The 10,898-nt window shown below is 53.9% G+C and overlaps 1 protein-coding gene across 1 annotated transcript; it reads left to right on the top strand.

Annotated features, from left to right (window-relative positions):
• Positions 1-593: 593 nt before the first annotated feature.
• LOC125333388 lies at positions 594-10,256 on the top strand. The gene is made up of 9 exons (XM_048319251.1): positions 594-787; positions 1,652-1,765; positions 2,825-4,510; positions 5,097-5,196; positions 5,825-5,973; positions 6,141-6,253; positions 6,781-6,870; positions 7,915-8,037; positions 8,547-10,256. Exons 1-9 carry the CDS (start codon positions 727-729, stop codon positions 8,739-8,741), a joined length of 2,631 nt encoding a protein of 876 aa, XP_048175208.1. The 5' UTR covers positions 594-726; the 3' UTR covers positions 8,742-10,256.
• The last annotated feature ends 642 nt before the right edge of the window (positions 10,257-10,898 follow it).

Raw genomic sequence — 10,898 nt, 5'->3', positions numbered from 1 at the left:
TGCCCTGACCACAGGTTTCCCGTGGGAAGCAGCAGGAAGCTGTCCCAGCTCCTTCATGTCCCCTTTGGGATACAACCCTGGCAGTGTCTGACACTCTCTCCTGACCTGGAAAGGCAGCAAGGCTCCTCTGTGCGGGCTGAGCTGGATGTGGAGTGACAGACGGACAGAAGCCACCTTGAAGGGAATGGCACTGAGTCTGCCCTGGGTTTGCCCAGCTCAGGGGGCTGGTGCCAGGCATTCAGAGCTGTGACAGGGACAAACAGCAGGCCCGTGGCCAGTGTGAGGAGAAACAACTGGTCCCCAAGGAGCTGCTGGGCTTGCAGAGCACTTGTTTGCTCCAGCAAGGTGGATGCTTGCAAAAACCTTCGTTTTAACCAGTGTGATTTCCTCACTGGCAGCAGCAAAAAAGGCACTAACAGCAATAAACCCTCAGCCTTATTTTTTCAAGTGTCTTTTTTAACAAGGGTTAATCAACAGTAAAATTAAGAGGCCCCTGGAGGGAGCTACCAGCAGCCCACGCTGACTCACAGCCCCGAATTTACTGCAGCCAGAGCTTCATTTGCATTTCCTCCCGCATGCTGCGAGCAGCGGGAACAGAAGAGGTTTGTAGGGAAAAGGGGTGGAGAGCAGGGAGGACCGGCGGCAGCGGCGATGGTTTGGTTATAAAGAGCATGGGAGGAAGGAGCGGCAGCAGTGCAGCCCTGGCCGGGGCTCCAGCGCGCAGGGATGGGCGGCAGCGGGGCTGAGTCACTGCATTCCTGCATCGGGCTCCTGGGCATTTCCGCAGGTAGGGATCCCTCCTGGCACGGGACACGGGCTTGGCAAGAGCTTTCCGGGACACCCCCCTTTTCCAGGGGGGCTAAAGCACTGTTTATTCGCAGCCTTCTCTGCCTGGGTAAAGCTTTTCGATCCAGAGATCCCTGCGCCGACTTCAGGAGCCAACAAAATATTTGTGTTGGCTTCCAAGGGCTGGCCTGAAGTTCTGTACTCGTTCCACGCTGGGTGGGAAGCAAATCCAAACTTTTTCATAGTCACTGTAGTAAATCATCTTGATTTGGATGCGGTTTCCTGCCCTTTCCTTTTCCAGCCCTTCTCCCCGCCGCTCTGGTTTCTGTGTTCACTCCCTTTCACTTGCTCCTTCTCTGTGTTCCGTCTTCCCGGATTTTTCGGCCGGTTTTCCGTCGGCACAGGGCTGGAGGGATCATCTGCAGGGTGTGTGTGTCTGTCTGCCTTTTGTGTAGCTGGAGCTGTGGATTTTTACCTTTTTCTGGCAACAGGGGAGCACTTCCAAACTCTTCCACACAATCCCAGAAGGGTTTGTGTTGGAGGGGACCTTAAAGATGATCCCACCTTCCCCTCGAGCTGGCTGCTCCAAGCCCCGTCCAACCTGACCTTGGTGGGATGGGGCATCCCCAACCTCTCTGGGCAACCTCAGATGATTAATTCCACGTTTTTTCAAACCAGGCACCCAGAAAGAAGCAAGACTCTGGGCACAAACCGAGTTCCACTCCACCAGCCCCTTAGGCTTTCCTGTTTGCAGATCTTGCACTGTTATTTTTCCTCTGTCCCCTGCTCTGTTCATGCTGATTCTCTCCTGGGTTTTGGGCCGAGTTTACCAGCTCTTTGTGCTTCCCCCCTCCGTGTCCCACAGGATCTCTCTTGCTGGCCGTGCACTTCTACAGCTCCTGCAGAGCCGCCCCTCTGATCCCCAGCACCGCTCTCGGCATCCTGCTGCTGATTTTGTCGGCTCTTCTGGCCTATGCAGGTAAGATCTGGGGCTGGCCAGGCCCAAAGCCTCCCTCCCACAGCTTTGCACGTCCAGGTCTGCTTTGCCAACGGGATACAGACCACGGCAGCCTCACTGGACCACTCATCCCTTCTCCCAGAGGAATGTGCTGTCCAGAGCAGCTGGGGCTGCCCCTGGATCCCTGGCAGTGCCCAAGGCCAGGCTGGACATTGGGGCTGGGAGCAGCCTGGGACAGTGGAAGGTGTCCCTGCCCGTGGCAGGGGTGGCACTGGATGGGCTTTGAGGTCGTCCCAACCCATTCCATGGCACAGCAAATTTTTCCTCTATAGGCAAGAAAAGAAATCAACGTTTGTTTCAAACAAATGCTCTACCAGGATCTCGGAGTTTTAACACACTTGAGTACATGATTTCTCTCCCAGGCTTTCTGAGAGTGCTTCCAGCATCCATGGTTGAAATGCCTGTGGGTAAATGCCAAGAGACAATGACTGCTTATCTGAGAGAAAACAATCACTGCCTAGAGCAAAATCCACACTTCCTAGAATGAATGTTGAATTATTTATCCTTTATAACTCGTAGCAATGAGAACATCAAATCCCAGAATCACCAAATCACAGCAGTGTTCAGGCTGGAAAAGACCTTAAAGATCCTCAAGTCCAACCATCAGCCAGCGCTGCCACCATGGTCACCACTAAGCCATGTCCTCCAGTGCCACATCCATGTGGTTTCTGAACACTTCCAGGGATGGGGACTCCGCCACTGCCCTGGGCAGCTGTGCCAGGGCTGGACAACTCTTTCCATGAAGAATTTTCCCCTCATATTCAATCTAAACCTCCCCTGGCACAACTTGAGGCCATTTCCTCTTGTCTTGTTGCTTGTTCCCTGGGAGAAGAGCCTGACCCCTCACTACAACCTCCTTCCAGGTAGCTGCAGAGTGTGGTTTTCTCCAGGATGAATCCATCATCAGGCAGGACCTGTGCTGATCCTGGCTCCATAATGATCCTGCTTCCCACTTTCCTGACTCCCACTTCCCACATCCCACTGTCTGAAATCACAGCCCTGTCTCCATTTGCTCCCCAGGGATCCGGAGAAGCCTCAGGAATGCCTCCCTGCTGGTGTCCCTGTGCCTGACCCTCTCTGCGTTCTGGTGTGGCTACGGAGTGATCCTCGTCCTGGCAGGGCAGGGAGCGCTGGCCGAGCCGGGGGATTCCCGCGATGCCCTGCTGCCAGGCCTGGCCACCTTCACCCTGGCACTGCTCCTGGTGGCCGTGGTGGGCTTCCTCTGCGGAGAGCCCGTCCTGGCCCTGCTGGCTGCCGCCGTGTCCCTGGCCAGTGCCCACGAGGTGGCCCTGCACTACAGCTCCTCGCTCGGCCCCTCGGCTGTGGCTTGCGGGCACCTCGTTGTCTGCTTGGTCGGAGGCTACTTTGCTCTGGGGAGGATCCTCTACCTCCTGACCAAAGGGAAAGTTGCCCTCCCTGGCACGGATCTCGCCAAGAAAAAGGCCCAGGAGCAGAGCCGGGGCAGGGCTGGTGGCACCAATCCCTTTGTAGCCCCCGGGCTGCTCCTGAACATGCTGTCAGCCAGTGTCTTCTGCTGCAGGCTCCTGGGGGTCACCCACAGACTCTTCCTGGGCCACGTGCCCTGGCTGTGGGCAGCTGGCACCTACCAGATTGGCATCTGTGTGTTGTCCTACCGTGCAATGGACGTTCTCACGGCCACAGCCTTTGGCTTCACTTCCATCCTCCAGTTCGCTGCAGGTTACTGCCTCCTGTACCCCACCTGGCAGCCAGAGGAGCCATCTTTCCCTACCCCGTTCCTGGTGGTTTTCTCCATTCTTTTTGCTGTCTTGGCTCTTTTTCTCTCCCTTCAGAGCCCTGTGGATGGCCTGTACTTGCTGGTTTTTGTCACCTACTGCATTGCCTTGGCTTGCAGCCCCAGGGGCTTTTTTGCAGGTGGCCCCCAAGGCGTGGCAGTGGCCATTTTTGTGGCCTCAGCCTTGGTGGCTCTGATTCACCTGTACAATGTGAGGGCGAGGGCCAAGATCCCCACAGGGAAGGGCGCTGTGAGGGCCCTCCTTGCTCGCAGCAGCCTCCTGAAGCTCCGGGAAGGGCCGGACCTTCACGCTCCCTACCTGGGCTATTCCAAGTATGCAGATGCAGAAGTCCTTGCCTATGCCTGCAGTGTCCTGGCTTCTTTTGCTCTAACAACCCCAGGAGACCCCCAGGCTCCCCTTGCCACCGTTGTCATTCCATGGGTGGTGGTAGCTGGTGGGATCCTGAAGCTTCTTGGCGGCTCCGTGGCCTTTGCCCGGGGTAAAACCCTGGAGAGCAGCGCCTTCATCCTCTACGCTGTCATGTGGATCATCTGGGGCCTGACAAGGTATGGTGGCCTCTATGGCACCACCAGAAGCTTCCACGCAGCCGTGGGCATCGCTGCCTTCATGCTCTTCAACAGCTTCGTTGTCTTCTGCTCGCTCTTCTTAAACATGGCCTGGTTCTTCTACTCCCTCACGTTCATGCTCATTGCTGTCAGCTTCCTGCTGGATGCCATCCACGCTCTTCCCACTGGATACGACATCGCTGCCACCCTCATCTTCGGGCTGGTCAGCTTTTACTGCTTCCTGGCTGCCCTTTCCAGCAGTACCTTTGAGGGCTGCTGCTTGCCCATGGGGGGGCCCGTGGTGCAGCTCAGCGGTGTCGGGGCAGGAGCGACCAAGTGCCTTCACCTGCCTGCCAGGAAAGCTTCCTCAGTCAAGAGAATTGCAGGTAAGGGAAAAACAGAGGGCAGGACGTGGGGATGGAGGGGAAATTCTGGGAGGTTTTGTAGCAGAACACTCTTAAAAGGACGTTATCCCAATCAGAGGATCACAGAATGGTTTGGGTGGGAAAGGACCTTAAAACCCATCTTGTTCTGTGGGCAGGGACACCTTCCACTAGACCAGGTTGCTCCAAGCCCCATCCAACCTGGCCTTGATGAGGAAACCAGGATAACATGGTGACATTTTGGTGAAGGGGGCCAAGTCACGGGGTCAGGAGCTGAGTGAAGCAGAGAATTCCCTGCTGTGTCTCCTGCACCATTTCCTTGTGTCCTCATCCAGTCTGAGATCCAGGAATCCTCCAAGCTGGGGCTGCCACCCAGAGCTTTGTACAGAGAAAGCAGAGCCGATGCTTGGTCCTTGCTCTCTCCACCTCTGGCCCAGAACCCCCCTAAATGCCAGATGTCCCCTTGGAGGAAAGCTGGGAAAATGGGAAAAGGAGAGGAGAGCACCGAATTGGCTGTGACAGGTCTGCCATGGGAATTACAGCCCTCACCTGTCACTCACGGGCTCGTGCCCTGTTCCCATGCCAACAGATATCCTGAGGAACGGCGGGACCTGTGGCATCCCCACGGACACCGTGTACGTGCTGGTGGCCGCCTGCAACCGGCCTGACGCCGTGGAGAAGGCTCACCGGTGAGTCCTGGCACCTGGGCTGGCCTCAGGAACATTCTAGAACTCAGAGCTGGTACTGAGTGCCGGCTACAGCACTTGCCTGCTGAGAGCAAGGCAGCTCAGCCTCGGTGGGAGCAGCAAGGTGGGGAGAAGATCCAGGTGAGGAAAGGAGGGAATTGAGCTGTGGTTGTGTTCTGGGATACTGAAGGCTGATGGAGCCGGGTAACTTGGACACCACAAGAAACCCAAACCAGTGGCAGGTGGGGTGGGGGGTTATTGTTCTTGTTTGCAGGTCCATGTTGTCACAGCAAAGCCCCTCTGGTGACAGCAGACTCTTGCTGTGAGCTGCTACCCCTCGTGTTGGTGGGGTTTCCTCAGAACCTGGGCCATTCGGATTTTTACCCACCATTACACGAGAAGTTAAAGCCTTGATTTGGAATAGACTGATTCCGTTCCTGATTGGGAATAGTCATTAATGTCCCTTTCCACCCAGTCAGTTGTTGAACAGTCCTCCTTTTACTCCAGACTGGTGACATGGGGCAGAGCCTGCACACCTTGTCTTAGCTCTACACCTCACCAAGAGTTTCCTTTCCTGGAAATTAAACCCCCTTCTTACTTCCAGCCTCATCTTTTCTTCCCTCTTTTCCAGGTCCAAGCGCCAGGCTCAGGATCGCCCCATGTCCCTCTGGATTTCCAGCCTAAAGCAACTGGAACCTGCCAGGCATTTGTTCACTCCCCTCCTCTGGGACTTCATGGAGGCTGCCTGGCCATCTCCCATTAGCTTGGTCATTCCCAGAGGTGAGGAAATGCTGTTAATTCCAAGGTCTTTGGAGAGCTCTGGGTTCAAAATTCCTAAAACTGTGAACCCCTGCAACACCACGTGTTCCACGGGGATATTCCTGGTAAGATCATCATGTTTGGACTGATGGACATCTCTAAGTGCTGTGTGACTCTGCTTGGTGCAGGTGAATGGGTGGATTTCCTGGGAATGAAGGACTCCGCCAAATACGTTGGAACCCCTCAGAGTGTGGCCATCCGCATCCCCGACTGCTCTGTCACCACACACCTCATCGACCTGGTGAGTCAGAGCACCTCAGCCCTGGTGACCAGTCCCCTTCTGTGAGAACAGGGAAGTCTGCAGGCAGCTGGGAGGGATTTTAGGGCAGCAAAGAGGGAAAAAGGAGAAACCACCAGGTCAGGAAACCAGGAAAATCCCATTAACAGACACAGTTTCATTTCCAACGTAGGACACTGTTGGAAGCACAGGCTCCTCTGAGGCTGGACTAGCTTCAGAAGGTGCAGGAAGTGGCCAGAGGAACTGTGACACCCTGAGTGTTCTAGGACAGACATTGTAGGTCTTTGGCAAGTGCTGTTGCTGGAAAACAAGATGTCATTTCATGGCCATCATCACTAAACCCGAATTTGTCAGTGCTGGTCACTCAAACGCAGCTTGGTGGGACTGTAGTAGCTTGCAAAGTAGGTGCCTCACCTGGGTGAGCCCCACGGAGCTCTCTTCAGAGTCACAGACGAAGTTCAGAGCTCAAGTCACCTGTTTTATCCCCAAAATCCTGCTCAGGGCTTTGATTCCCGTTCTTCTGTCACCAGGTTGGCCCCATTGTGGTCACGTCAGCCAACCCGACGGGAGAGGCCGACACGACCCACCACAACCAAGTGTATGCCAAGCTGGGAGATAAGGTAACCACGAGGTGTGGGGATGGAAAAATGGAACCACTTTGTTCCCAGAAGGCAAATCAGTAGATGGTTTCAGGAACCTGGGAAAGCCTCTAATTTAAGAAATCTCATGGACGCTCCTCATGCTGTTATCAAAGAGAAGGAAAATTTTAAAGCGCGGAACTTGGTGGGAAACCAAACCTCTCCTGCTTTACACAGTGTGGTTATGGCTTGGCAACGTGAGTCGGTTCATATTCCAACACGGGAGGATGGGAGCAATAAAAAGTTCCTTCTTGCTTACAGCAATCAAATCCTGGTGTCGGAATGTGCCAAGGCGCCAGCTGGAATTGGGCTGTGAGAACTCAGGGATTCCCATCTGAAGCTGGAGCTGGGCAAAAACTGGTGCCAAGCTCCAAAATATTCCTGGTTTTTAGAGCTTTCATGGAAGTGCCATGGTCACGGCCTTTCATTGCCTTACATTGATTTAGGTTGGAGAGCAGGAAAGGTTCTTCCTGCAGAGGGTGCTGGGCACTGCCCAGGCTCCCCAGGGAATGGGCACGGCCCCGAGGCTGCCGGAGCTCCAGGAGCGTTTGGAAGGGTGGAATTGTTGGGGTGTCTGTGCAGGGCCAGGGGTCGAATTGATGGTCCTTGTGGATCCTTCCAGCTCAGGATGATTCCACGATTCCACGGTTTCATGACTGAATTCTCAGGGTTTTACACTCTGTATCTTCATGGCAGCTTTATGCGAGGGCAGCTTTAAACAAGAGCTGCTGCAAATCTTCCCCCTCTAACTCCTCAGAAAGCAGAAATTCATACACATTTTCTTTGTGGATGGGACTTTTCCAGAGCTGCTCAGCTACTATAAACCTGTCTGTGCTGCACCCCTGACCTGCACCCCACAGAGCTCTGCCTGTCCTCTGAAGTTCATTCCTTCCAAATCCAGCGCTGGTGTCGCTGCAGTGGGGCAGGAAGGAGCAGCATTGCCTTTGATGAGAATCATTTGCTGTGTTGAGAGGGGAAACTCTCCTTTTCCAAGGGGAATTTGGTGTGCAAATCTGCTGCTTTTAGGTGGATGCAGTTCTTTGTGGTGGCCCTTCTCCAGAGAACATTGCCTCCACCGTGGTGGACTGCACCAAGATCGACAGTGGCAACATTGGATTCTTCCGAGTCGGCATCATCCCCAAGTCTCAGGTGAAATTCAGCTGGATTTAATTTCCATTCCCTTTCTCCATCGAATGAGTTTCAACCTGGGGGTTCCTAATTCAATAAGGAAGCAGAGAAGTCTGTGATAGCACGAGGAGTTATCCCAGAGTGGTGTGAGGGACAAGAGCAGAGCTCCCCGTTTCTGTCCTGATCCTGCTCCGGAGCACCTCTGTGGAGCTGGGGACTGGGCAAGGTGGGGCTGATTCATCCATGGAAAGGGCTCTGAGATCCAAGGTCATGGACCTCTGTGGGGCAGGCTCTCCATGTTCACCCATCCCAGAGACCTCTGAGTGCAGAAATGATTTGTGTCATCCCAAAACTGAGCCAGAGACTCGAAAGAGAAGATCTTGTGGAAGGTGTCCCTGCCTGTAGGGGACCTTTAAAGCTCCCTTCCAACCCATTATCTTATGATTATTTGATTATTTCAACAGCTGGAGAAGAAACCAGTGCTCTCCCCTAATTCCTAACCCACTCCCAGCTGTGTTTACTCATTCCAGGTGCTGCAGATCCTGGAGCAGGTGCAGAAGAAACACCTGGTGGTCCCTACCAGTGGCACTTGCCCCACAAAAGGCCGGGAAGAACTCCAGAGTGGTGGCCCTGCTGTGCACAACGGGGTGGGCAGAGCTGCCTTGGCGGAGCCGGGGCCGGATCCCGCTCCCGATTCCGGCTGCGAGCGCCACACCCGCTTCTGACTCCGGCAGCTCCGTGCGCGCCGGGACGTCGTCTGCTGGAAAACGCCTTCTCGGCCAAATTGGGGAATGGGAGAGGCTTCCCAGCTGCAGGGCTGATTCATTCGTCTTTCTATGGACGCTGCTCAGACATCCCAGTGCGGCGCTGCCCTACAAACCACAGGCAGCCAGCAGGAAAATTTTCCCTTAGGGACACTGCCAGCTTTCCCTGGAGATCGGTCACGACCAAAGCAAGCGTTCCTTCGGCGACAGGCTGGCCCCAGAGCTACAGAGCTTTATCCCTGTCACCGGGAGGGATTTCCTTGGATTTGGGGCGTGGAGTGGAGTGGTGCAGAATTATGTGGTGGGGGAAAAACACTGCATGAAACTTGAATCCCACAGAATCATTTAGGTGGGAAAAGACCTTTCAAATCCTGGAGTCCAGCTGTCCCCCCGGCACTGCCAAGGCCACCGCTGACCCATGTCCCGTGGGAGAGGAGGAGGGGAGATGTGTCCAGGTGCTGTGCTGGTGGATCCAATGGACTTGGCAAAGTGTGGGCTCAGGAGCTGGGGGCGTCTCCTGCTGTGTTTTCCTCAGAATGGAGGTCACCCATTTTTGACCCCACCTGGGAGGTCCTTCCTCTGTTGGGAGAACCCAGCTCTCCAAAGAAATGCCATGGCCTGAGGTGCCATTTCTGTATTTCACGCTCAGAGTCAGGGCGGAATTCCCGTTTGGATGACTCCAATAATTTATCCTTAGAGGTGCTGAAGCTTTAGGGAAGACCCTCCCTTCCCACGTTATGAATTTCAGGAGAGCAATCTCCATGTGTTTGAGCATGCCAGGAGCTGGTCTCTTGCCTTACAGCCCAACTCTTCCCATCTCACAGCACATTTCCTCCAGAGTGCAAATTCCATAGGATCAGAGGAAGGAATTCCAGCCACTCCAGGCAGTCATTTGTCTTCTCCAGGGGCCCAGCTTCCCTGCAAACTCCTGAAAGACAGGGAAGGAGCTGGAGACCTGCTCACCTATGACCTTGCTGGCATCACTGGGACATGGTGGGATGGCTCCTGGAGTGTAGGAATGGGAGGACATGGACTTTTTGGGAAGGACGGGCAGTGTGGAGTGGTGGCTGCTGACCAGGAGGAGTTGGGAAGGAGTCTCAAACCTTTGTGAGGTGTTTTCCTTGGCAAACACTGCAGTTATGGCTTGTTCCGCCTCCAAAAACTGCTGATCTTATTCTTACCTGACTCAGGTGCAAGGTGCTGATCAAACTCCAGCTGAAACCAATTCATTGATTTCACCTGAAGTTGTGCTGGAATTTAAAGATAAAAGTGGTGCAGTCGGAGGAGCTCAACCTCCCCGAGTTCTGGCAAAGTGGGGTCTTCTCAGCTTGGCCTCACAGAGCTGCCTCTCTTCCTGCAGAGAAAATTCCGGAGAATTCAGTGTGTTCAACAGTTTTGCTGGTCTACTTCCCGTATCTCCTTGGAGTTTATTCATACTGGTTTTTAGAAAGCAATAAAATATTTTCAACAAACAGATCTCACCCCGGGCTGTGCAATTGTGACAAAACCTTGTGGGGCAACACCTGCTGGATGTTGAGGTTCCTGGCCACGCAGGATCCAAGCAGGATCTTAAGAGGGACTCAAATTGTGACACTTGCAGGGTGGGGAAGAGGAGGGAGGGAGAAGATAACGCTTCACACCAGCTCAATAATGCCAGGGCTGAATTTTACCCCTTAATCACTAAAAAAAAAACCCCATAAACACCGAAATCCGAGGGAATGTGGTAAGAAGTGGGAATTTGGAGAGGTGCTGAGACATCACAAAGCTTTGTGGTGAGGGAAAACTGCCCTGGCTTAAACATACGGGAGGTGCTGCTGCCCTCTGCAAATAATGATTTTTTTAGTGCGGCACAAATTAAAAGAGGCTCAAAAAATGGTGTTCTTCACTTGATGCTTCATCTGGATCCATTTTTCCTCTTTGTCTCCATATTTTTTTGGTTTTTACTCGCAGGAAATGTTGGTTCCAGCCTCAGGACGCTGGGGGAAGCATTTCTCACTTTGCTGAAGTGAGACAAGGAGAGGTTTCATTTCAGACTTGATTTTACCCTCGCACAGCTCTCCCGAGTACCAGCAAACCAGAGAGGAAAAGGAGATTTAAATGGGATCTTTCACTTAAATC

This window comes from Corvus hawaiiensis, chromosome 14 (assembly GCF_020740725.1).
Source record: "Corvus hawaiiensis isolate bCorHaw1 chromosome 14, bCorHaw1.pri.cur, whole genome shotgun sequence".
NCBI classification, from domain to species: Eukaryota; Metazoa; Chordata; class Aves; order Passeriformes; family Corvidae; genus Corvus; species Corvus hawaiiensis.
This window is presented reverse-complemented; position numbering and strand designations above follow the sequence as displayed.